Source organism: Syngnathus typhle, linkage group LG16 (genome assembly GCF_033458585.1).
Source record: "Syngnathus typhle isolate RoL2023-S1 ecotype Sweden linkage group LG16, RoL_Styp_1.0, whole genome shotgun sequence".
Taxonomy (NCBI): Eukaryota; Metazoa; Chordata; class Actinopteri; order Syngnathiformes; family Syngnathidae; genus Syngnathus; species Syngnathus typhle.
In genome coordinates this window covers 2606662-2634198 of record NC_083753.1, presented here as the reverse complement: position 1 = coordinate 2634198, position 27537 = coordinate 2606662, and the positions used below count along the sequence as shown (strand labels likewise).

Genomic DNA, 27537 nt, shown 5'->3' with positions numbered 1-27537 from the left:
GATATGGAAGGGAAACATGGTACTAAGTAGTACCAGTGTTAGATCGAACTTTAGTCCGTTCTGATCATTTTATAGGAGATTGTTTGAGAAACGCGATTGTTTACGGAGGGCTCATTGGTTATTGGCTAGTGGATGCATACCGCAACCCTAGTCAACCTCAGTTTGTTGCAGTATAGCTTCTATTTTATGCACATTTTAACCCGGTGCGCCCTATATATGAAATTTCTAAAATAAAAACTTCAATGAGGGTGCGCCTTATAATCCAGTGCGCCTTTTGGTGCGAAAAATACGGTGCCTGGGCATTATCTTGTGACCATGCGTTGATTCACTGAAGATTCCAACTTGCAAAAAGCAATGGTGAGTGGGAGGCACTAGGACCCGAGGAACGCCTTGGCGGCGGCGGCGGCGTGTGTCAGTCTGGGCTGAGTCACTGCGTGTGCGCGCGAGTCAGTCGGCGCTGAGCAAGCGAGAAGGTGATGTCGCGCGCGGAGGGCAACGGCACCATGATGGGTTGACTGTGGGCCGGGGAAACAGACGGACGGAGGGAGGGAGGCGGTTGGACACTCCGTCGGAAAGAGGAAGTGTGTGTGCGGGGTTGCACACGTTCTACTTCCACGGCTGCCACTGCCACGCGCTCAGCTATGGAAACCAACAAAGTTCTTCATTTTGTGCCGTTGGGTAAGTGAACGCAGCGCCTCCGACGCCTCCTTCTTGGGGGAGAACCTTGGGGTTTCCTTCCTGGTTAAACCATTGAGCCCCCCACTCTCCTCTTCTGCCCCCGCATTCGACCCCCCCCCCCTTTTTTTAACGCAGCTCCACACCAGATGTTTGTTGTTTTTGCCCCGTCTGCAATTGACTCATTTGACTTTTTCTGCTTGGAGGGGTCTTCCAGGAAAACAGCCTCCCCACACACGCAAAAAAATAAACGCACCCCCCTCCCTACTCCTCCTCCGTCTTGTTTATGTCAGGAGGCTGACAAACGTCCTACCTGGCCAGCAGGAGCAGCTGGAATGCCGAGAAAAAGCAATAATGCACTTTCTCGTGCGTGTCCGCATGCATGAGTGTGTATCATTGCATATGAGTTGTGTTGTGACTTCCTGTGTGTGTTTGTGTGTGCATGCGCGCGCGCGTATGCCTTTACGTGCACGCATGTGTGTGTGTGTGTGTTTCCTTTGAGACTCAATTTAGAGGTGTGATGCGGCTACCTCACTTCTGTTTTGGCTGGTAAGGTGTGTGTGTGTGTGTGTGTGTGTGTGTGTGTGTGTGTGTGCGTGTGTGTGTGTGTGTGTGTCTGTGCTTGTGTGACAGGATTGTGTGCACACCAGCGTGTCCCTTGCAGAATATTGCTGGCTCCTTTGCATATCAGTTGCTGATGACGAAAGCTCACGTTAGCCACGTGTCGGATGATCTCATTAGTGTTAGCACCAATGCTCCCTTGGGGGCCGCGGGTGGCCTTTTGACCTCTAGTTGGCTGGCGCACACCTGGAAAGTCGTACTGCAATCCAGAGCCGTAGGAAATCGTCTCTTTCGAATCTAATCACGCAGGACGTCTTGAACATCACATTTTAGCATACTTAAGGGCCAGATAAGTGTAAAATAAAGAAAACCGTTCCTCTAAAGATTAAAAATTTTTAAAAAACATTTATAAAGAAATGAGACCAACATTTCACAAACAGCCACTATAAATGAGATTAATAACTTGCGCGTGGTGGTTGAAAAAATTCTTTACTGTTCTTGTATTTTAGTCAGGAAATGTGATTGTTGTCAAGGAAAGCCGACTAGAACACCTGAACTTTAGTTGGGGGGCACTTTTGTGCCCACTCCCATTTAATCTGAATTGGAACGCCAATGGTTCATTTTGAACAGCCACATCCCTGGTTAAAATGGGGTGTGCGCACTTGTGCAACTTCATTATCTCAGTTGCTCTTTTTTAAATTGTACAGGTTAAAGCTTATTTTATCTATGGAAAAAGGAAATTATTTATCTTGGTGTCATTCAAACAGGGTGTGTAGACTTTTTATATTCACGTTACTATTTCCCAAATATTTATCCATGAATTGACAGGAGAATCAGCAAAATACTCGATTCTAGAAAGTATTTCGCCGCTGCAGCTTTTCTCAGGTCAACTTTTGTGAGGCATAGATGGCCTCCACGCTCAATGTCATTGACACTCATTCAAGGTTACCGTTCGAAACAAATGCGCACGCACGCACGCACACACACACACACACACACACAAATTTGACATGCATCCTTTTCATTTTTATTCATTGGAGTCAAATATATGCAACACAAATACGTAGTATATGAATATAAATGAGAGGGCACCCCCTGCTGGCACGACATAACACAGCGTCACATTGTCACGTCTCACCAACACGTTTGTGCGTGTGTACATGTTGGTGTGCATAAAACCTGAGAGTATCGTTCATGATATTCAACTACTTGAAAGAGCCGCTTGTGCGTGCGTGTGTGTGCACGGCTTTTATGTCGCGTCTCATTATTTTTGTGGGTCTATTTGCATGTGTATGTACTGTATCATAATTTGGATGTGTGTGAGTTTGCGCCCATGTACGTCTGTGTGTGTGTGTGCGCACTCGCGTGTGCCAACGTGACTCTGATCTCTGATCAGTATTCACCGCTGGCAACGTGTCTCATGCACCGCGGCCGCCGAGCGGCTGGCGAGCCGCCATCTGCGCTCATCCAAATGATGATACACTACACATGCGATTATGCCCACAAAAATTTCGAGAGTTTGAGAGATGAGACAAGATAGGGGCACGCGCACTCGCACGGGTTTGTAAGTGACAAGCACGCCCGCATATTCAAGTAATTACACGCGCACGCTCATCTGAGAGATTGCATCATCACAGAACAAGTTCTTATGCGCATGTTGTTTTTGTTCAAGTTTGAATTTTCACGATGTGCTGTTGTAGCCTCTTACCGTTATGAAAATTAGACGGCACTTGAGAATTTGAATATTTGTGGGGGGGTTTGCGTGACATTTGTTGTTTTTTGGCGCCAAATTTGACTACCGTTTTTTTCCGTGTATAGTGCGCAAAATTTAACTAATTTATTGTCCTAAAATCTGGGGTGCGCATTATACATGGGTACAAAAATTTTTTTAATTTTTTTTTATTTTTTTATTTTATTTATTTATTTATTTTTTTTAAGTCCCAATGATCGTCACACACGCAGGGAGGCAATGGGTCCCATTTTTATAGTCTTTGGTATGGTCTTAACTAGGCTGGATGTAATTTTTTTTGTTGGCGTTGATTTCTCCGACTGCCCGTAAACGCACCACCGCGCTTCGTGCGCGCACGGGACAGCAAACGAGCAGGTGATCGAGCAAGCCTTGTCTGATACGAGAGCATTGCGGTCGCATGGAGCGTGTTTGAAGTGAACAGCAGAGAAGAAAGGAACAAGGCAAAGTGTTGTGAAATAAAATGCACAGAACGGATGCGCAAGACACGTCAGCTATATAAAGAGCGAGAGTTGTTTTCTTCCTATTAGTTTCAATTCACAGTTTAATTAGCAGTTTCAATCAGCAAATAACAAAATGCGTATTACAGGTAATATTTTATTTCACAACACTTTGCCTTGTTCCTTTGGTCTCTGCTGTTCATCCTAAAACACAAAGGCACTCTTTAAGCAATGCGACAGTGAGCGCCCGGCGCGCTGCGGTTGCGCGACCGCACCAAATTAAGCTCCCTGCGCAGTGCGCTCTGAGGTCCACTTAAATTTTAGAAAGTACATCAGGACTTTAAAAATATCTTCTAAATTTCAGCGACGGCTCTGTCACAATAATCGACCAGCCCGGTGCAGTTGGGCGGTCGGCGGCGCGCTACGGTTGAGCGTTCTCTCTCGCGCTCTCTCTCTCGCTCTCTCTCGCTCGCGCACACACGCCCACACACGCCCACACACGCAAACCGGATATCATACGGAGGCCGCCATTACAGATGCGCAGAACGGATGCGCAAGACACGTCAGCTATATAAAGAGCGAGAGTTCAGTTCTCTACCTAAATCCGTATTACAGGTAGTATTTTATTTCACAACACTTTGCCTTGTTCCTTTTTTCTCTGCTGTTCACTTCAAACACGCTCCATGTGACCGCAATGCTCTCGTATCAGACAAGGCTTGCTCGATCACCTGCTCGTTTGCTGTCCCGTGCGCGCACGGAGCGCGGTGGTGCGTTTATGGGCAGTCGGAGAAATCAACGCCAACAAAAAAAATTACATCCAGCCTAGTTAAGACCATACCAAAGACTATAAAAATGGGACCCATTGCCTCCCTGCGTGTGTGACGATCATTGGGACTTAAAAAAAAAAAAAAAAAAAGAAAAAAATTTAAAATAAATTCATAAAAATTGGGTGCGTATTATACATGGGTACAGGCTTTTTTCCAGCATCAGCATGCCGTTTTTAGGGTGCGTATTATACATGGGGGCGCACTATACACGGAAAAAAACGGTAGTCAGAATTAAGTGGCCAACGCAAATGTCAAGTTTTGTGGGTAACCATAACAAATTTGAGCAATTTTGCAACATTGCAAAGAAAACAAAATCCTGTGGTTCTCGCCCCTTGACCCAACTTGAAACACAGCTCCCTTCTTTTTACAGCGGTATGCCAAATTTCCCCAATTTGTCGTTTTCTTTTTGCACTCAGTGAAACTTTTCCGGAGGCAGATTGCAGACGTGACGTAAAGAATCTGCAGAAAATGTTCAAAATGAGATGACTTGCTGTCTTCTTGCTATCACATTTTCTATAAACAGTGCGAAACTCCTTGTTAGACGTGGAGGACAGTTAAAGAATATTAAAATGTGACTTAGAATGTGGCCTGCCTGGACTGCTAATAAAGCTTTTACGTGACACGACACAAGCGTGCTACAGGCGTGTGAGGGTGTATATATGTGTGTGCGTGTGTCTGCGCGCGCTCGGCGAGGGAATTCCTGCTAATTGCTCGCACGTTCTCTTCTTGCCTCGCCTCAATTAAATCCAGGCGCCAGCAACGTCTTCTTGCCTTCATTGCACCCCCCCCCCCCAACTCCTCCTCCTCTCTTGCTCTAGCCGCCGCCACCACGGAGCAAAAACGCTACCAGCGTAAAAGCCTGGCTGCTCTCTCCCTCCCTGTCTTGCTTGCTGCTTTTCATTTGTGACGCGCCGCCTTCCTTCCTTCCCGCGAGGAGAGCCCGCCACATGTTGTCACGTCGAGTACGCACCGCATGAAACGTGCGCGTACGTAAGATGTAACTTTGGCGGTGACAGAAAAGCACAGCAAGCCCGCGTGACGCGCCAGCCATTTTGCTTTCAGCTCGTCGCAGTGCAGCCGCCATGCAAATGTGAACGTGGCCTTCACAAGCAAAGTCCAAAATGAATTCGCTCGAGTCAAGGCAAAAATGTGCGTTCTTGACCTTGGGATGTCAACGTACTCGTTGCTGCCCGGCGCTTTTTATTTGAAAGCCTTTCGAGAAAATCCTATGAGGGTACTATGGTTACAAATTAGCTTTGAATGGAAAACGGCATTAGAACGAGGGCGCATGTTTTTGTGGCGAGCAGTAAACAAAAAGTTTCGACAAATTTCGCCTTGTCGTGCTCTCTTGGCGAGTCACTGAATCATAAATGGAGTTTAGCTGCGAGGTTGCGTTGTCACAATCATACTTTAGGAAGAAACAAAAGTTCTTTTTTTTTCTTCCTTTCTTTCTCACCGCTACTGCCAAATCACAGCACTTCAAGGTTGTCGGGATGGAAACATGGATCAGACGAGTCTCCGTTCAGCCAGTGCTAAAAATGTGTGCCGCTTCTTCTTGTCAATTAAAGCGGTCGGTTGCCACGCTAAACTCGTCAAGACAACACGAGGGAGTCGTGCAACCGCAAAATGTAGACCTAAAAAAATCATCTGCTTTCGAAACCAGGGAGAAAACTCTCACAATCGTTGCCATGGCGACCACACAGTAGTGTTTTCCTTCTGTCGTCGTTTGTTAGGGCGCGCGCTAATGCTACAACTTCACAACTGCAGTGAAAAATGAGTACGATTGTAGCATAAAATGTGAAAAATATTTAATATAATAGTTCATATTTGCCAACTGTGGGGGTGTTTTGTGGTGTTGGCATTAACAAGTGGTTGCTCCACATTGTCGCGTGCCTCCACTTAAGTCATTCCCATAAGACTGTTATGAGGTTGCTTCACATGTTGGCAGATGTCCAGACAGGGTCGTTGAGCTCGAGTGAATTTCATCATCGTACAGTGTGACAGCTGCGACACTTCAGCGAGGTTAAAGTGAAAATTACCAGCTTAGTTTTTTCCTCCACCGGCATTTCTAAAATGTCACCTTTCAGGTCGGTGACATTTAAAGCGACGTTAGCGTTCGTGCTGACGTACTGGAAGCTTGGCGAACGGGTCAGTTTCTTCCGGATGAGTGATGAATAGGGGTGTAAATCGAAGGTTTTGTCACGATACGATATATCGATACAAAGAACTACGATACGATATTTGCCAATATTTTAAAGCCTGCTGCGATTCATTCACGATATATCACGATATAGTGCTCTACGATCGATATTTTTATTTTTTTTAAATAAAAAACATAGAACAATATCCTGATTTATAACAATTCATATGCAAAATCAACAAGGTACTGCAAACTCTTTATTTAGGAAATTACAAGAGTATTGTAGTATACAAAGTGCTTATTTTAACACTGAACTTTGAAGTCGTGTTTTTTCTTTAAATGTGCGGCGAGATTTGTGCTCCCTGAATATTTGATCACCGCATGGCAGGATTTACAAACTGCACGTGTCTTGTCCGTTGAGCCATCTTTTCTTTGGAATCCAAAGTCCTTCCAAACGAATGACTTGAAGCCTAAAGGGGAGGGAATTTCCTCGTCTTTTTGGACACTAGCCATAGCACCAGCCCAGGAGCCGCGTACTAGTTGTCGACTCCCCTTTCACGTGCCTGCTCTGCTCACAACACAACAACGCCGCGCATTGCTCCCGGAAAGAGGAAGCAAGCAACAATGAACCGGATTTCAAAATAGTCGCGTCTAATGTCCGAGGTCAAACATGGCGATATAAATCAATGTTTACGTTTAGCATCGATGCCAATAAATCGCAGAGCATTATATCGATTAATCGATGTGTATCGATGAATCGTTACACCCCTAGTGATGAACCATCGCGCGGAAGCCGGGGGAAAAAAAACCCATCACCACCTTTAGCGTTGACACATGAATATTAAATATTAGGGTTCGTGGAGAGTAAAAATGTTTTTATAGATTTTTGTCAGACAAGGCACACCATATGCTGTGCAAAGTAAATTCAAGTCAAAGTTCAATTGTAGCATGTAGCGTTAGCCACGCTGCTAATTAATTATTTCTAAAACATGGATGTATGTATTGTTAGTGCTAGCTCTGCCGCAATTTTCTTTGCGTTCTTAGTGCTAGCAGTTCACCTCGTCGATGTGTATCACATTTTGTTTTCGTTGCTAGCGCTAACAGGTCACTTCAAGGACCTCGCCCCTATGCAATGATTTTGTGGGCTCATAGCCATATTAAGCCTCATGTTGGTGTTTTGTTTCCATTATGGTCACACCAACGTCGAACACCCCCTTGACATCTTTTTCCTTCCAGCAGAGGCGCCTCCTTGTGGCATGTCCAAGAATGGATACTTCTTTCAGGAAATGGGTGAGTTTCATCTAGAACTGTCTCGCATACAGAGCGAAAACGTGATGACAAAGACATATGACACATAGATGGGAAGAGACTAAATGGCAGCCTGGCTGATATTTAAACAGAACACAAAGACAAAAAAAGACATTTATTTGTTTAACCTAAAACGTCTGACATCGTGTCTTGGTGTCCTCAGAGCAGAGGGAGGTGGAGCCGGACGAGGAACACGAGGGCCCAGGGGAGGTCCAGGACTCACCCATCACCTCCGCAGATGACGTCCATCTTTACGACAACCAAGTCACACCTGGACCAGGTCAGTGTAATCGCTTAAAGAGGCTAGCACCGTAACTAAGTGCAAACTCAGAGAAGCTAGCACTGTTGTTGATTCACTTTGAGCTGTAAACAAAACAAAAAAATAATTTGAAGTTAGTTCCAAATTGGGAGCATTTGGACTCGGCGGTGGGCTTTTAAGTTGTTTCGACTCCTTGGTGTCTTCTGATTGACGGCAGTAAAATTAGCAGCATTATTTTTACTGCTGTGGGATGTTGCACAATGGTGTGTGTCTTCTGAGTGGCTATGTGGGTCAGCATCTGAATAGTGGGTTCAAAAATAAACTGCAATCAAATAAAAGACAGACACAGTGTTAATAACTAACCCTAGGATGATATGAAAATATGCTATTTTAAATTGTTTCTGACATTTCAAAAATGCTGGAACACATTAATAGCATTTCCATTGACATCATTGGGAAAAGATGTTTTGAGACGAGTCATGTGACCGCTGGTGTTTTGGAATGGCTGCCAGTTCATCAAACACTTACACACACGTTTTTTTTAGCTTTTCGCTGCCATTGTTGCCTCGTTTTTTTTCCCCTCGACCTTTTCCGGAAAGACGTGCACAGTGTCTGCTGGATGTTTAACTGCAGACGAGCTAACGCTATGTTACGTGTCCAAGATTAATGGTGGCGAGTCAACGATGGGATGTGAGGATGCGTGCCGTTAAATCCCGTCACCGTCAAATATTATTGACTCATCATTTTGTCAAATATGATTGACTCATCCATTTGTGGCACTCGGTTGAGCACAGATTTATTGTTTACCCAAAGGTCGACGCGCAGATAAATCTCACGGTTTTCTTTTTGCACGGGATGAAGTCGACTGTTCCTTTTTGTCTTCTAGCGGTGTCAAAGTATCGCCCGCAGAAGCAAATTAGGACAATTCTGCATCAATGTCACAATTCTTGGTAAAATAGCGCCATTTACAAAAACAAACAAAAAAAAATGCGCCCTTCGATTTCTTCGGTGTCAGGAGTCAATTCTTAAGATTTTGCAGTTGGAGTGAGTTTGAATGTGGAATGTCATGAATTGGTTGCTCCCTTGATGACCATCCTTCATTGTCGCCATTGTTAAAAAGGATTACTCAAAGTCAGCTGAGGCGTGTCGCTAATCATCATCTTCTATGGATGTAAAAATGATCTTCTTAGCATGACCGCCTGACAGCAATTAGAGCGTGGTGTCGACCAGCCAGGCCACGTGCGCCCCCTCCACACACACACCAGCCCCCCCTACCCCCCAAACATGCCGGTCACGCAGCAGAGACGACGTCTTCCCTAAGCTCCCATTGATTACCCGACAGGCCACGGAGGAAAGCCCGCGCTAAAGCTAATAACGTTGTCCCCCCGCTAGACACTAAGCGCCCTTACGTAACAGCGGCTGGCATGAAAGGTTTTCCCCCCAGTAGTCAAGACTTTCTTTTTTGTCTTCTGTTGCCGCAGAGCTCGGAATCACGTGCAGATTAAAAGCCTTATCGGAGAAACGGCCTCGCCTCTCAACGATCCCTCGTCGCCTCCTCCTCCTCGTTCTTGTTCTTTTTGGCTTTTCAGAGGAAAAGATCTTCTCGTCGTCTTGATTTCTCAACTTAATTTGCTTGAAATATGTATAGGCATGATAAGAATTCTTGAGCTATCTGCCCAAGCCACTTATGATAGTTTTGCCAAGCACATAAAACCACAGCTAACTGAGGCATATATAGCGCCTCATAAAACCATTTGTAGTTTAATCGTTTTATAGTAATGTCAACCAATTATCGTTGCTTAAATTTGTCTGCTTAGTTTATAAATTTGCGCATCCATTTTTAATCTCGGTGCCTCACCGGCCGTGAATTTCGGTGGACATCTCTGACTCGTTGATAACTATCGTCGTGAATAAACGTAACTTTCCCTCTCGAGTTGTCTTGACAACTTTTTGTTGTCAGTGTATGATGTCGAACATCCTCTCTAATTGTCTTTTGTTTTGCTACCCATGCAGAGAGCGATGACTCCGGCTGCGTGCTGCTCAACACATCCAGGAGGGTAAGCCGCCGATGACTTTGTTGCTTTCACGAGCTAGCAGGCATAGCGCTTGTTAGCGGCAAGGCGCTTAAGATGCGACAATACAAAGTGCACCTCCTAACGAAGGACATTTTTGCGAACATACAACAAACATATAACGATGAATGATAACAATAACAATGTCATCACGTTTGAGTTTTCTGTTAGCTTGGAAACTGAGCTTAGTTTGTTGCCATTTAAGCATGCGTCGTCGTCAAAGGAGCACTTTTAACATTTGTGTGCATTTGCTCACTGCAGCAGCTCCATGTCTTCTGCACACTGCTTTTGATCTAAAGATGTTATTTTCTTCCTGGAAAAAAGAATACGCGCGGTTGACGAGAACCCAAAATAGCCGCCCACCCGCGTCTCCAGAGACGCAAACAAACACAGTGTGACAATGCGCTGTGTCACTATGTCTTCCATAAAGACGTCCTTTCATGTTTTGCAAAGAGCAGCGGGGGCTTTCACTCGTCTTCGGGATTTTTGTCAATCCCTCGATCAATACACGGGTGGGGGGGTGCCTTTTTTGTGGGCGGCGGGAGGGTGGTTTGGATGGCTACGGTCATTATCGACCTGTAATCATCTCACCGTCCATTGAAGCGTCTGTTTCTGAGGCTTTCTTGAGTTTTTAGCTAGCAAAGTACTGAACGTCTAGAATGCTTTGTATCTCCCTAATATTAATCCCGAAACATTGGGCTATATAGCATTCCCACAGTCTCTATGCTAACGTGTAGCAGTGGAGTTGTTACGCAAGTAGCTCAGCTAGCAATGCTAACGTGGTGTGCGTCGCGCAGTATGCGAAGCCAATGAACTTGGATGAGGAGATCGCTAACGTATTAACGGTCGCTCCCAATGCTAACGTGTGTGCGTGGCGCAGTACGTGAAGTTGATGAACTTCGAGGAAGAGATCCGCGCCCACCGCGACCTTGACGGCTTCCTGGCCCGTGCCAGCATCCTCTTGGATGAGACAGCGGCGTCGCTGGACGACGTCCTGAAGAGAATGCTGAGACACGTTGGACAGGACGACAACGCCCCAGAGCCAGGGTGCAACTTTGAGGACATCATGAGTTTACTCTTCACTGACGCCGGCGCACAGGAAGTCAACGGTGAGTACCGTCCACCATTACCTGAACTAAATTTAATTTATTGCAATTATGCAAATTATGTGACTGTTATCTTCAAGTATCTTTTCAAGCGACCGCAATTATCGGCACTGATCTGAAAGTACCTCCTACTGTTTAGAAATACTTGAAAGTGTCTGCAAATCTGTGCAGCTCTGATGTTGACATAAAGACTTGACCGCTATCGCTCAGAAATGATGTGATCGTATGTCTCGGGGGGATGTTCGCATCTCAACTGTCAAGTGGATTTTAACTCCAACTCTGTGTTGTTGACAAGAAACAGCTTTGTTAATCAACACAGTTAGCCAAGGTTCGCTGAGGTGACGGCCGCCCGCCATGTCGCGGCACGCTCGGCGTCCATCAGGACCGTTGGGTGGGCGGTGGGCAACGTGTGGGCCGGGTGCTAATTGAGTGGTGTCATCCATCGCTAGCTGAGCTACTCAAACAGCTCTCCAACATGGCGGCCGACTCCTTCTTGTGAGGAGATGCTCTTCACGCAAGAGTCTTTCTTTTTTTTTTTTTTCACCTCAGCGCCATCTGCTGGATGGTGTTTTGCAAAATCACTGCACTCAGTGGAGGGTACAAGAAAAAAAATGTATACGGAATATTAATGGGAAATATGAGCGCTGTCGTACATTGAAGGTTAGTGTAACATTTATATTCATGCCAGACTTTCCTCTTCGGAACTTTTTAACAGGGGTGGCGACGCACTGGAATAACCCTCCCGTTAGCTTGGAGCCAGTGGGCGATACTTTTTAATTTGGCCCAAAAACCCGAGCAGCTTTTTCCTCCTGAGGAAACTTCTTAGCCGCAGCAACAACAACAATCATGGCCGACGCGAGCCAGCCAGGAGCTAATTAGCTGGGCCAACGCTGCAGCTGTGATATAACATTTTTTCAGTTATGCAAGCAAACATGCCACCGATTTGCACGCAGCCAAATAAGACACATTTCGGGTATGGAAACAACAGCCAATAAACAACAAATTTGCTTGTGGTCACCTGTTGCCCAGCAGAATTCACAGAAGCTCGCGAACAACCCAGAGATGGTTGTTAGCCTGTGATGTTTTTTTGCTTGGTGCTCGGATGATTATTTTGTCGTGGTCATGTACAAACCTGTCGCCGGGCAGAATTTGTGGAGCTCTGTACTAACCACAAAAGAGCAAATGTTGAAACTTTCTTTTGACCTGTGACTTTGTATGCTTCCTCTTCTTCTTTTGTTTTGCACGCAGACAGTTTTGTTTTCTTTGATGACGGTAAGCAACCACAAAGTGTCCAAATATTCTGACATCATTTCTTTGCTGGCGTCCCCATCACTGTCGCCATCCAGCGCGTCGCCATTCCACCCGTAACTCTTCATCAACGCGCCCATCTGCCTGAATCCGTCTTCTGCCTAGCGTTATGACACATTCGAGCCTTTTATATTTTTGTCATGATAGTTTTAGCAAGCTATTTTCCGGTTTTCTTGTTAAATGTTTTGTAATTGCGAGTTTGCACAACACGTTAGCGTCCTTTATCATTTGTCGTTTTTCTGGGGCGGCGAGGTTACATAACTGCAATTTAGCGTAGCATGTCAGTGCCACTCGACCTCGCCGCCGTGCTACGTCCTCGCGGATGTACACCCTTCTCGACGACCCCCCCCCCACACACATACACACTTATCAGCATGGCATGACATCATCGGAGTGCCGTGTGGTGATTGGCCCATGATGTATGCCTCCGTTGCAAATAAGTGTTTTATCTGCCACCTCGTCTCATCTAATCAGCTCCTTCACCGGGCCCTCCACCGGCCACGAGGGGAAACCAATCATTCTTCTGCGTGTGCCTGTGCGCGCGTCTGACAGACAGTTAATCTTGGTGGCTGCATAAGATTGTGGGCTTTTATTGAGGTCACCTCCAAAGATGCACCTCAACCTCCAGCCAGCCAATCCGACGCATATCAGAAGCCATGTTTGGGTTATGAGGCGCATTTGAAGTATGAGGCCCAGCCGAGACGTTCTCGTGGGATTTTCAGCAGGATTTCAAAAAGGCTGCTTTCAAAATAGTTCTGGAAAGCAAAGTAAGCAAATTAGGATGGTAACATTTCAGAACCAAATTAGCGGTTCGTTCAGGGGTGGGCAAGGATTGGTGTCAGGTATCGATCGATGCCCGATATCAACTTGTGAAGGACCGATACCGGCCAGCGATAGTTCAGGCAACACAGGCTGCCGTGGAGTCAAAAAACGACATTGAATGTTCTTCGGCTCCTCTCTTCTCTTTTGTCACAGTGCGCTCAGAGCGAGCCTACCTCAGCAAAGGCAGCAAATATCAAACTGAAGGCAAATCTCCTCTGCGTGACTAATTGGCGGTCATCCTCACTCCACCACATGGCCTTGGTTAGACTTTCAAGTTGGCGATTCGAGACAGAGTTTGGTTTCAAATTTGGGACAGAATTTGGGCTTCGGGCGTTCCACGGTGAGCTTTGAAGCATTGCTTTGGCTTTTAAATGGGGCCGGTTAGTCCAAATTCTTGCCTGATTCCTGACGGAGGTTTTGCCGTGCGACACTAATTGAATTGAACTGAAATCCTCCCCTTCAGCTTTTCTTCTTTTCTATCTTGTCGCTCGCGCTGGTCTTTTATCAACGTGTGGCGACCGCCCCGTTCCGCCGTCCCGCCAGGGGTCGCCATGGTGACGACTGTCATTCACCACCGTGAACGCGAGCCGCTCAATTGGCCGAGGCACGGCACGTGGTGGGGAACAAAATTTGGATTTCAGATGACGATTTGGGCTCCAAACAGAGCATGCGAGGAAGAGCTCGGCTGTCAAATTAAAATTCGAACCCAGTGATAAGGTTTCAAGTCTGGATTCGGGTTCCAAACCAGGCTTTGAATTTGAAGGATGCGTGTGCGCCCGCGTGCTCATCTGTATCATAATGTTCTTCTCACCTAATGGTTGTTGTTCCCATCAGTGCACCTTCTGTCCGAGACCATCCAGGGTGTGACGGCCACGGACACCGGAGTTCACTACCAGCAGTCCTGGCTCTGCATACTGTGAGTAACCGATGCGTTGGCTTTGATGCGCCTCAAGGATTCGTTGAAAACCGCCCTTATTTGAAGGGCATTGACTCGAAATCTCAATTTGAGACGACAAAAATAAAAATCACGAGATTGCTCTAACATTCCAAAATGGTTTCCATGAAGTCTAAAATCAAATTGAGCAGCGTTTGACATTTATTCTACACTGTCCGCATCCCCTCATGCCAACGCAGCTTCGACATTCCTTTTCAATTGTGTGTTGTGTGTGTGTGTGTGTGTGTGTGTGTGTTGTGTGTGTGTGTAGGTGCAATCTGAAGAACCTCCAGCGGCGTCACGTATGCATCTCGCGGCTGGAGAGGCCTCAGAACTGGGGGGAGAACTGCTGTGAGGTCCGTTACGTCATTCTGGTCCTGGCGCCGCGCAAAATGGTAACATTCAAAGACATTCAATTCAGCTGCTTGTCTCATTGGCATACATGTGGGGGAAAAAATATATCTTTGATTAGTGTTTTTTTTGTTGTTGTATTTTCGTCGTCATCTGGAAAAGTTAATTTTGAAATGCTCGCTTTCCTGTTTTTGAGGCTGATTTTGAACTTCCTCGCTGGCAATTTTTGAGCATTTTGATTGCACACTCAAAATAATATGTTGAGTGATTTATCATTGTTTCTTTTGAGTCCAAAATGCTTGTTTTCCCTTTGAAAGTGTCCCACAGCGAGGGATCAAAAAAAATCTAATGAACTCTGATACTAATGTTAGCATTGAGTGAAGATAGCGACGGCGCCTTCATGTGAGTGAGGAGCTGTTGATCAAAAGGTGACTTTTGGTGCAAAGCTGTGAAATGTGGATGAAGTATTGATGAAAAATTCCTTTCATGTCAGTTCTTGTCAGTGGGCTCGTCCATATTTCAACATGGTGGGAAAAACGTCAGGAGGGTTTTGGATATACTTTTAGGAATGTTGCCTTTTTTTAGGGTCCATGCGGGGGGAGGGGAGTGGTCACTGTGGTAGGATTTGAAAAGGGGGTTTGTGGCTAAAAAGGTTGGGAGCATTTGACTGGGTGAGGGGCTGCAAGGGGGTGTGATGCAAAAAATGTCGCTTAAAATATTTGCGTCAGGATGTGGAAGTTGTGACTTGAAAAGTTTGTTTAGGGGTGTGGGAGGGGCGAGTGGGGGTGCACCACCTCTTTTGAGATGGGGTGTAACGATACATCGATACACATCGATTAATCGATATAATGCTCTACGATTTATTGGCATCGATGCTAAAAGTAAACATCGATTTATATCGCCGTGTTTGACCTCGGACATTAGACGCGACTTTATTTTGAAATCCAGTTCATTGTTGCTTGCTTCCGCTTTCCGGGAGCAGGGAGCAGTGCGCGGCGTTGCTGCACGTGAAAGGGGAGTCGACAACTAGTACGCAGCTCCTGGGCTGGTGCTATGGCTAGTGTCCAAAAAGACGAGGAAATTGGCTCCCCTTTAGGCTTCAAGTCATTCGTTTGGAAGCACTTTGGATTCCAAAGAAAAGATGGCTCAACGGACAAGACACGTGCAGTTTGTAAATCCTGCCATGCGGTGATCAAATATTCAGGGAGCATAAATCTCGCCGCACATTTAAAGAAAAAACACGACATCAAAGTTCAGTGTTAAAGTAAACAATTTGTATACTACAATACTCTTGTAATTTCCTAAATAAAGAGTTTGCAGTACCTTGTTGATTTTGTGTATGAATTGTTATAAATCAGGATATTGTTCTATATTTTTTATAAAAAAAAAAATATCGATCGTAGAGCACTATATCGCGATATATCGTGAATGAATCGCAGCAGGCTTTAAGATATCGGCAAATATCGTATCGTAGTTCTTTATATCGATATTATATCGTATCGTGACAAAACCCGCGATTTACACCCCTAGTGTTTACATGTTATTGAACATTTACAAGGGAAAGGAGGTGCACCAACTCTATGGACTAGTTTGTGATTTCACAGGGGGGTTGCTTGTAGATTAACCCCAATGGTTTGCGGCTGTTTTGCCCTGCAGAAGAGCACCAAGACGGCCATGGAGCTGGGCAGGACATTTGCCACGCTCTTCTCGGACATTTCCTTCCGTCAGAAGCTTCTGGAGACCAAAACCCAGGAGGAGTTCAAGGAGGCCCTGGTGTTCCAGCGCCACCAGCTGACGGCGGCCAACCAGCAGCCCACCGCCCTGGGCAAAGAGGAGCCCGCCCCCCGTCGCCACAAACCCCTCAAGGTGAGCGTGCCTCTTCCCAGATCGGCGCCCCACACACCTTTGAAGAAATGTCCAAATTTGGCCAACTTGCAGCCATTTCGTAGCTTCCTTGTGCTAAAGGGCCCGCAAAAAGCCTCTGGGCTCCTTTCAGTCTTTTAGTCTGCACACATCCATTCCAAGGACCTGACCGTGCATACTTCACAGCCTTGGCACACATGCACTCGCATCACGTTGACAGTTGAGGGCTCGCAGACATTTTCCACTTGTATTTCCTCCATTCGAGCATGTCGGGTGTCCTTCCTCAGGCCCGAAAACAAAAGAACAGAAAAGAAAGGAAAGGGAAGAAAAGAGAGTCGTTTAACAAAGTAAAGTTGCACAGGGGATGACAAATCAGAGGAAGGAGGATGGAAAGAAGGGCACAGATAAAAAATGAACAAACATTCTATTTAAATTTAAATTAATTAAATTAATGAATGATTACTTCATACATAATCATACCAACAAATGATAAATAGTTCAACAGGATTATTGAAGTGAAAGCATCCAACTAAAATGAATTTGCCGATGTTCGCTGTTGTTCGTTGCCATGTCGACGGCGTCGAGCCCCTTGGGTCGTCCCGCTCCATCGGGTTGCAGCGACCTCGTTAACAACTAAACCCCTCTTTGTGTTTGTAGTGTACAGACTTCTTCCTAGCGGGCCGCGGGATTTACGAGGACCTGTGTCGTCGCCTTCCTCTCTACGCCTCAGACTTCACAGATGGTAGGATTCGCCTGCCGCCTCTGTCGTTAAAACTGAACTAAGCTAAGTGTTGTTAAGCTAAAGTAAGCTTCGCCTCTGTGACGTGTTAGCCTCTTAGTAGTCTGACGCTAATATTGGCACGTCAACAAGATGGTGGTATTATTTGTGCCACCTGTGTCGCTCGGAGCATGAACAAGCAATGGTTTGCTAATATCAACTGAACAAGAAGCCCAAACCACGAGCTATGCGTTTGCAAGGGCTCGCTAGCCACATTGTTGCCAAATAACATGCCCAAAATGAATGCTAACCTGCCTCCTGTGCCTCAGCAACTTAGCCACATTATTTAATGCAATTTCTTTTCTTTGTTAATTTTTTTTCCCACCCCCATGTTTTGTGTCACACACCGTCAATGCGGGAGTCAAACTCACGGTGCCGACACAAGACAGGCGAGTGTACCCCTACACCAGGCATGTCCAAAGTCCGGCCCGTGGGCCAAATCCGGCCCTGTCTTAAATTAAACCATCCCGAAGCATCGTGTCATAGAATTTATAATTTGTGGCCCGCTGGCACTGTCGCGGGGGTCCTGCGCACCCGGAGCGAGCCACAGAAATGAAACGCGGATCCATATCCGTTCCCAGTTTACGCACACACACAGGTGTCCGTTTGCAATATCATCAGTGACACAGACACTTTCTCATTCAAATATCTGCACACCAAAGACTAAAGTGACGCAGAGACGCTGCCAGTGACGCTACAAAATAACCCACAGACTACTGGTGAGAGGTCGGTCCACTTACTACTAACTCTACAAACACTACTGCGCGTCCACGCCGCCCACTCCCAGTGATTGCAAACAACAAAATGACTATGGATTATTATTTTTTTCATTGTAAAGTATTTTGTTGTGTTTGAAGTTAAAATAAAAAAGAGAAAACGGAGAATGATTTAATTTGGCATGATACAATCTGGCCTGTTTACTGCAGTCGAAACGCCAATATCAACCAATATATATATGCAATAATAAAACAAAGTCAATACATGTAATAAAACAAATAATTCAACTTTCATGAAATCGTTCATTTGTATTTAATTTATTATTATTTTAATCCTAACTATCCTGGTAATGCAATTGACAATAGATTCTCATTTGCAATATTAACCTATCTTTAATCTATTATTATTTTAATCTTCCTATCTATCCTGGTAATGCAATTGACAATAGATTCTCAGGCTAACCTGCTTTGTGCGCCTAAATGGCTGTTAGCCACATTGATTTGTTTTCCAGATCATCTGAGTCGTCATCGCTACAGGCTAACCACCCGCTAGCTAACTAGCTACAGTCTTCAGACATGATTGTAAATGCCTTTAACTGCGGGAAATAATAGGAACCAGAGTTGGTTACAAACTCATTTAGCAAGTGCCTGTCAGACACATTGGCATGGTTTTGTGTGTGTCTCCCCCTGCAGGCATCGTGGGTAACAACAAGACCCTGTTGAAGTACATGACCACGGCTATCTTCCTGTACATCGTCATCCTGCTGCCCGCCATTGCGCTCGGTTCGCTTAACGACGAGAGCACGCGGGGCGAGATTGGTACGGTACCAACAATAGCTCACCTAGCACCACTGACTGACTGCACTCTTGGCCTAGTGACTGTTTGTGTTTTCTGAGCTGCCGCAAATTTAGCGAGCGATCTTGTTTGCAACTGCTGTCATCACTATGAGTTTGGGAGAAGACACGGAAACATGGAGCCTGCAGCGCACACACACGGGCACGCACACACGCACACACTCACTCACTCACACGCACGATCGCCATAAAAAATGGGTTTAATTTTACGACTACGACGGTTATGACATTGAAGGTATCTCTTGGGAATATTTTGCCACATTCTCACTCTCAATATTCCATATCTAACCTGTCTTATCTCTGCTTGTGTGCGTGTAGACGTGAGAAAGACCATCATCGGGCAGTCCATCGGTGGCGTCATCTACTCGCTGTTTGCTGGTTCCCCTCTGGTCATCCCATTGACCACCGCCCCCCTCGCTATCTTCATAAGTGGTACGTCGTGTCGTGTCTGTGTGTGTGAGTTTGAGCAGCAAAATGTGTGTTTAGCGGGGAAATTTATGAATGCAAACATTTTTTCGAATGACCACCAAAGTATTTCCATTAATCAGATGTCTCTTTTTCAATTTAAAAATTATGGACAAAACAATGGAACTGAAACCTAAAATGTTTTTTTTTTTTTTGGGTTAACTACCAGACACATTTATAAATGTAAACACAAAAAAACTAGGCCGTGAAACCCCCCACTCCCAGTTGCAGTTGTGTTGATGTTGATTGTTGGTGCTCCCGCTGAGCACCTCAAGTTAGCCGCAGTGGCGGCCGTAAATAAGAATCCAATTTGTTACATAACAGCTTGCTCGGGCACCCTGCAGGTCGCGCAGACGGCTACTGGCTTGCATGCGCACAGCACTACACAAACGCTCTGGGTGGCGGTGGTTTTCCCTGGAATTTAAAGCACCCTGGCAACTGTGGCGCATCCAACCTGACTCTACAATGTTAAAAAAAAAAAAGTGGAATTGGCGCTAGCTGCTTGCTTACGTAGTCGGACGTTGATGAGCACCGCGATCTCGTGAATTTCAGGCACCATGCTCCACGGAGTGTCCGCATAACTCAAAGAATGCTAATGTGCTTGTTGGCAGTCATTCGTGGTATCTGCGATGATTACCAGCTAGACTTCCCAGCTTTCTACGCCTGCATTGGGTTGTGGAACTGTCTTTTCCTCATTCTGGGAGGCGTCTTCAACCTCAGCCTGGTCATGAAGCTCTTCAAAAGGTGCATACGGCAAAAAAACAAAACAAAACAAAAAAAAAAACACCATTTTATGTTTTGTACGTTTTATCGCCGATTTGTGCTGTATTTACAGGTCGACAGAGGAGGTGATTGCGCTGTTCATATCAATCGCATTTGTGGTGGACGCTATCAAAGGAACGGTGAAAAGTGAGTAACATGTACTAACATTAGCACTAGAGATGCACCGATCCGATATCTGGATCGGATATCGGCCCCGATATCAACAAAATAGATGGATCGGGTATCGGAAAATACAGCCGATCTGTGAGCCGATACTTTCCTTAATCTATTGGGACGCGGGCTACGTCATACGCCAGCAGCACGTGTGCCGCATGCCACCAGAGTTTTCTAAACAAACGCAAACATGGAGCGAACGTTCGCTTTTCTTCCCCGGGTTGCTAAGCGGACGTCAAAACCTGCGCGTTCGCTTCTCTTCGGGTTGCTAATGGGACGTCAAAGGCTGCGCGTTCGCTTCTCTCCCGAATGGGGGGGGGGGGGGGGTGGGTTGGGCGGAGTCTAATCGGATGTCAAACGCTGCGTGTTCGCTTCTCTTCCGGGGGGGTGTTAATGGGACGTCAAACGCTTTGTGTGGCGGGCTCCATCTAGTGTGGAAACTGAGAAGCTGAGCTCAAGCTTCTTGTGCGGGCCATATTCAATTATGTTTTCAGAATTTGCTGCGGGCCAATAAAAACTGGACCGTTAGTTTGGACACCCCTAATTTAGAGCAAAGAACTGTGTAGTCTGCCTGATGCCATTGCCTTTGGTCTTTTCTGTTCCACATGTAGAGTTATGTAGCTTGTTAAGTCAACCATAATATCGGATCGGTATCGGGTATCGACCGATACGCAAAGCCACGGCATCGGTATCGGAACTGAAAAAGTCGGATCGGTGCATCTCTAATTAGCACTAATGCTAATGACATCTGGGTATGCTAAATGTCCCGCAGCCTGTCGCGTCCCCCTCATCAATATTTGACGCAGTTTTAATTTCCTCAAATGGAGACCTCGCTAGCCAGTCTGCCATTAGCATAACATTAACCTCCAACGCCGCTAATGCTAATCCATTCTGCATTTTGATACTTTTGTAACATTGATGAACGAGCACCATCTTTTTAATAATCAGTCCCGACGGAGCGGCGTCCATTTTGTTGCAGACATTAAGACACCAATTTGAGAAGGCATTAGTCATCATCAGAAAAAATCAAGTGCAGTTCTGCCGTCCTTTCAGTCTTCCAAAGGTACTACCACCCGCCTACGCTGGGCAACGGCAGCACGGCCAGCGAGTCGCAGCACGTTGCCGCCATGGGGGGCAACGGGAGCGAGTTGGGCACGGTCTCTGTGCTGCACGTCCTCCCCAACTCGCTGATCAACTGCACACGCGAGCGGCCCGTCTTGTGCCTGCTGCTCATGATGGGCACGCTGTGGATGGGTTACACACTCTACCAGTTCAAGAGGAGGTATGGGTTAATCGACTGGCATAGTTGGGCCTGATGATGACATTGCGTCTTTGTGTGCGTGTGTGTTTGTTGTCAGTCCGTTCCTACACGCCAAAGTGAGGGAGGTGTTGTCCGACTGCGCTCTGCCCATCTCTGTTCTTCTCTTCTCCTTCATTGGGTCATACCTGTTCAGCGACATCGAGCGTCAGTACCACTTTTTGCTTTTGTCTTCACACACAAACACCTTAGCCTGTAAAGTGCTATTTTTATTATCAAAACATTGCAATTTTTTTCTTGAGAAAATATAGTTTGTCAAAAAACAAAGTCAAACTAACATCACGTAAACGAATGTGCCACTGCGTTAGCTTAGCATTGTGTAGCTTGAACACACACGCACGTTGTTCTGACACGTACAGAAGCACACAAACACGTTCAATGAAGAACAAGGTGAGGAGTGCGCATCAAGTGGGGCACGCCAGGCCGAGGGAATTGAGCGGCAATATCTGCCGTCTGCCTTATTATTTATGTTTGTTTTGAAAGTGTTTGTTATGAGAATGTTTATTTCATGGACGAGAAATGCGAGTGTTCCGTGTCCCTCGAGGAGCGCCTCAAGGCTTGGCTGCCCTACAAACACCCACATCATGGAGGAAGAAAAACACACACACATGAAACACATATCTTTATTTTTTACTAGCCCACCTCAAGATCCAAAACATTTCTTTGAAAAGAAATTGCTGAAAGAAATTGACAGTGAGACATTGAAAATGTCTATTGTTGGAAAAGGAAAACCAAAACCTTTACCCTCTTTGAATGTTTTTTTTTTTTCTTTTCTTATAATAACCCAAAACATGAAATGTGACATCATTATGACATATCAATGCTTATTGTTTGTGTATGAGCAGTTCCAGTGTTTAAAGTCCACAACAAGCCAGCATTCAGCGTGGCTCCGTTGGAGCGCCTGACGGCCTTGAACGTGCTGAGCGCCATGGTCCTCGGCTTCCTGCTGGCCTTGCTCATCTTCATCGACCAGAATATCGTCGTGTCGCTCACCAACGCACCCGAGAACAGGTGAATACAAAGGAAACGCTGCTCAATATGCTGGCTGAGATTCCCAGCTACCAAAACTGGAAGTACACATTGCCAAAATAAGCTATGCAGCACCTTTGAAAATTGACGCTTGGGCCACTAGCAGGAAATCCAAACTAAATTTGTCATTTGATGATGCTAGTCTTTAATCTGTCATTTGTCCCCACAAAAGCTTGCTTCTTTTTCATAATGGTAATAGTAATTGTTAGGTGGTTGGTTGCCTTTGCCTGGTTCCAAAGCCACGAGGACCTTTGGTGCCGCGTCGCTTCGTTAGCGACAACTGAGCCACAAAAGTTGACATCTGAGTCAAGAAGCCTCGCAGCCAAAATAGGAAGTCTAACCTTTTTCCGCCATGCCGTCCATCCGTGATGAACGGACGTCCATCGGCCCGCCCGCAGGCTGACGGTAGCGCCAGAGAATCCACAAGTCAGCAATCGCAACAAGAAATCCCATCCAAAAGCTTTCAAAATCGTATGAAAATGATGAAATTGGTTCAGAAATAACCGGTAGTAAAGGGATTTAATTTAATTTGATATGATATTTGGTAGGCATGTCTATCATGAGTCTCAAGAGCCCCCAAAAACCTCAAGAAGTCCGCCCTCTTGGTCTTGAGTGGCCATTTCACTTCCCGAAGGTGTTGGCCTGTTGCTACCAAATGTGAACGGCCAAAGACAAATGCACAACACCAAACTGGGAAGTTTGGCCATGGCGACCGGTTTGTTTCATGACGGGTGAGGAGAAAAAAAAAAATCAAACTCAACTGACAGTTAGGAGGCACGTTGCTGCGATTGCTGGCACTGACATTGATGGATGCTGCCCCATATGTGAGCCACGCATGGCAGACCTTTTGTCTGACTTTTCAGTCAAGGGTGGAGACGTTCAAATGTGTCCATGACTTCCCAAGTTCACCGTCGTCCTTTTATGTGTTGTCGTAGGCTGCTGAAAGGCACGGCATACCACTGGGACCTGATGCTGTCGGGCCTGATCAATATCTTGATGTCGGTTCTGGGGCTGCCCTGGATGCACGCCGCCTTCCCGCACTCCACGCTGCACGTGCGCCAGCTGGCCTTCGTAGAGCAGCGCGTGGAAGGAGGACACCTCTACGAGACGTGAGTGCATAGACGCGCGCAATTAGAACCAGCTTCTGTGTGACTACTTAAAGTGTCCTTCCAAGTAAATGAAAGAAAAAGATTTGTCTGTCTTGAGGTTAAAGTCCAAATACATTTATTGCCGTTTCTATTATTTTGGCGAGCCCTTAATCTTCAAATTAGGTCGGCATCAGCCGGGGACAGCTATATGTGGAATTTAGAGTCCTCCAGGTCTGTGATGGGCTTTTTTGTTTTTATGTTGGGCTGAGCGCAATAATGGACTCCCCTCTAGTGGTCAAAGTTGGAAGTAAAGTTTGAATGAATTTTCCCGGCGGCCTGTATGTGAAAATGAGCGAGATGTCATCGGGCCGCTGTGTGACAGTATCCGCGTTCAGTATCGTCCAGGTGAAGGAGACGCGTGTAACGTCACTGGCCGCCAACATTTTCATCGGCGCGTCGGTCTTCTTGCTGCCTCTGCCGCTGCAGTGGATCCCCAAGCCGGTTCTGTTCGGGCTCTTCCTCTACATCGCGCTCACCTCCATCGACGGCAACCAGATGTGCGACCGCATGGCCCTGCTGCTCAAGGAGCAGGTGAGGAGCGTCGAAGGGGATCCTGTGGCGTGGCCGGCCCTTTTCATTTTACTCAAGTACCGTTTTTTCCCATGTATAATGCGCAAAATGTAACTAATTTATTGTCCTAAAATCTGGGGTGCGTATTATACATGGGTACAAAGTTTTTTTTTTTTTTATTATCCGGACATCATACGGAGGCCGCCATTACAGATGCGCTTTCTTCTTTTGCTCGATCACCTGCTCTTTTGCTGTCACAATGTACCCTACACAAATCCAAAACATTTCTCCGCTATTGAGTTTGCTCGCGCATGCGCAGTGATACTGACCGGCAGAATAACATCCGGTTGTTCCCAAAGATGATCTTTTTTCTGAAATAATTTTACGTTTACGGACTTAAGTAGGAGTCAAAATTTGGGTGCGTATTATACATGGGTACAGGCTTTTTTCCAACATCAACATGCCATTTTTAGGGTGCGTATTATACATGGGGGCGCATTATACATGGAAAAAAACGGTAGTTCCTTTCCGGATGGCCGGAGGAGGACAAGCGGAGGGAACTTAATTTTCCAGATGGGTCCTGACGTGTTTTCCCCCTTTGCCGCAGACGTCGTACCCGCCCACCCACTACATCCGTAAAGTGCCCCAAAGGAAGATCCACTACTTCACCTTCCTGCAGATGATGCAGCTGCTGGTGCTGTGCACGTTCGGCATGTACCCCATCCCCTACATGAAGATGATCTTCCCCTTGGTCATGATCCTGCTCATCCCCCTCAGGTGACGCCCTCGAACCGACCGACCTCAAATAAAATGAAAGAAAAGGGTGGGGTGGATCAGAAAATTAAAAAAGGTATCAAAGAAAACATTGTCAAACAAAATCATAATTATCAAGTGGGAAATAATTTTAAAAAGTCATTTTTAACCGTATAAAAATAAGTAGAAGTAAAATTTCACAGGGTCTATCAGCATTTGCATTCTAGTCTTTGTGTGGAGTTCCTCAGGGATATGTGCATGGTCCCATTCTCTTCTATACAAGTTGATGCCACCTCTTACCTGTAGAAGTGTATCACATACTTATGTTTCTTCTTGCGTGTGTAGGAACAGGGTGCTCCCTCACATCATTGAGGCCAAATATTTGGACATCATGGATGCCCAACATATGTAGCCGCGGAGGGCGAAGGCGACGCCAGTTGCAACCCAAAAGACCTGCCGTAAAAGGGCAAAGAAAAAGGTTGGACCTTTTTTTTTTGTTTTTTCTCCCTTCTAAAACACCAAACTGTGCGGGAAAAGTCCAACAGCGTCTTACATTCCGACAGGCCGCCCGATGAACAATTGGGCAACTCCCCGATTCACCGCAGTTGTCGTCCTTGTGTTTGCTTCAAGTTGTTGAACTACTGACATTTTGAAGACGCAACGGCACAACCCCTTTGTTCACACCTGCGTGTTTTGACACCGTGACGTGTACGTGCACTGTGCCGATGAGTAGATTTCTGTTTTTTGCTCTTCTTTCAAGCATTCCCTTTAACGTTCCATGGAGGAGGCAAGGCTTGGCATCCTTACGAGTTCCTCTCCATGTTTGCACCCGCTTGTCCCTAAACGTACGGGCGGCTTCCTCAAGGCAGGATTCATCGTTTTCAGTTGACGTGAAAAACTACAGTACAGAACACAATTTGACACTTCATAACTCGTGAATGGATATCCTCGATTAAATTCAGCCAACATTTGTTTGACCAAAAAAATGAAGGGCACAAAATGTCGTGGTCAAGATCTTGTAAGGGCTATCTTAAGCATGATGCTAGCCCTTCCTGCCCTTCCCTAGCCCGTCTGTCGCATTCTGCCCTGACCTGCTAGCCTGTCGTGTCTCTTACACTTAACCCCCAAGCCTTCAGTCCCATCCCTGACTTGTTGCCCCAATCCTAACCTGACCCCCTTCCTCAAAGGCCAAACCCAGGCAAGCCTCTGCCAACTAACGATAACCCACATTCTACTTCAAATACTTCCTGTCCTGCCCCTGAGCCCAAGCCTAACCTAATGTTTGGAATGGAAAGCAAAACATATAAACAGTATATAAATATTGTGTGTGATTATTTAAAATGGCAGCACAAACCAAATCATGTAGTTTGATGACAATTCTCAATATATGAAAAAAAAAAGCTTTGAATATTTCTTTTCTTTTTGTTTCTTGGAAGGAAATGCTTGTGTTGTGCTGATTGCGTTACTCATCTTTTCCTGTGTTGGAAATGTTTTGTCTGCCATTTTGGCTTCATGTGTTTACAGACTTATCTGAAAACATTCCACCCCCATGGAAAGTGACGTGAAAAGCTTTTTAGAAAGCGTTATCTTTGTCAAGTGACGTCACGTAATGGCCCCCAAATTTGGATTAACGAGAGATTTGCACGCATCTCGCTTTTTCCTGGAACCCATCGCCAATTCACAGACTGTCCTCGAATGCAACACCTGACATTTCAGCAATACTGTGTATGAAAGAATTATTTTAAAAAAGGCTCAGCGAGCTCTATTTTTGAAGATGTAGAAAGGGGGGGGGGGGGGGGAAAAGCTCCCCACGTGCATTCCCTTCCATTGAACTACGCAGGAGAAATCATAAACCGATGTTTGCATAATCCTTGGGATGGTCCTCACCATGAAAGGGAGGAAAACGAGGAGTCACATGTACTCGTAGAAACTTTTCATCATCCCAAATGTCTCTTGTATTTTTGACCTCCACTCTAAAGAGTTTTATTGTGTGTTAGGTCTTTTCTCTGTGCCCAATCCAGACATTCTGGAAAGTGTTTCCTTTCTTATTCAGTAGCCTACTTTTCTAACCATGAATGTACGGTTGTAAGATTTGTCTATAAATTTCATATATATATATATATATATATATATATACACATACACACATCGTTACCATCTTTTGATTTGGGTTTCATTGAGTCATTTTTCTGTTGTGGGAAAAAGAGCAGCTATATTTGTAAGATGGGTGGAATCTGATGTAAAGAAATATCTAAAAAAGAATGTGTTGGTTTATTACATAGTACATGTGTGTGTGTGTGTGTGTGTGTGTATATATGAAAAAAGACACTATCTCAAGCTGTTGCCAAATAAAAAGTAGTACCGTATGGGCTGTTTTGTCTTTTCTTCGTGGATCAGCAAACGACTAACGTAATGCTAACCTGCCAATACCTCACGCTGATTGTAAGTGGCCTCTGCTTTCTTCGACTCCATACCCCAAATAAATTGCGCATTGTGAGGCGCATGCGCAGAAGGTCGGCCATCTTGGATCGCAAACTCCCGCGACTCCACGAGGCGCAAGGGTCGCAGATCGCGTATTGACTGGTCTCGCGTCATGTACATCTTTTCTCCGCTGCT

General features: G+C 45.7%; 1 protein-coding gene and 1 long non-coding RNA gene across 7 annotated transcripts; one reads left to right on the top strand and one right to left on the bottom strand.

Moving 5' to 3' along the window:
* Positions 1 to 427: 427 nt before the first annotated feature.
* On the top strand, positions 428 to 27227 carry slc4a11 (solute carrier family 4 member 11). 5 transcript variants are annotated; one of them, XR_009718358.1, is made up of 21 exons: positions 428 to 678; positions 7627 to 7680; positions 7862 to 7978; positions 9971 to 10014; positions 10910 to 11138; positions 14100 to 14181; positions 14471 to 14594; positions 16207 to 16416; positions 17071 to 17155; positions 18601 to 18726; positions 19081 to 19194; positions 19839 to 19971; positions 20063 to 20136; positions 21217 to 21445; positions 21522 to 21628; positions 22327 to 22492; positions 23446 to 23619; positions 23994 to 24189; positions 24776 to 24945; positions 25267 to 25399; positions 25682 to 27227. XR_009718358.1 is itself a non-coding variant. In XM_061300906.1 (20 exons), exons 1-20 carry the CDS (start codon positions 642 to 644, stop codon positions 25331 to 25333), a joined length of 2535 nt encoding a protein of 844 aa, XP_061156890.1. In that variant the 5' UTR covers positions 428 to 641; the 3' UTR covers positions 25334 to 27227. The 5 variants fall into 5 exon arrangements, 3 of the variants coding, with proteins under 3 accessions (XP_061156890.1, XP_061156889.1, XP_061156892.1); XR_009718357.1 differs by having other exon boundaries at positions 25485 to 27227; XM_061300906.1 differs by having other exon boundaries at positions 7630 to 7680; positions 25267 to 27227.
* Positions 24055 to 27537, bottom strand: LOC133169060 (uncharacterized). 2 transcript variants are annotated; one of them, XR_009718359.1, is made up of 3 exons: positions 27284 to 27537; positions 25222 to 25374; positions 24055 to 24968 (listed from the first exon to the last, which is right to left on the bottom strand). It is a non-coding gene; the product is annotated as an uncharacterized LOC133169060 (long non-coding RNA). The 2 variants fall into 2 exon arrangements; XR_009718360.1 differs by having other exon boundaries at positions 25243 to 25374.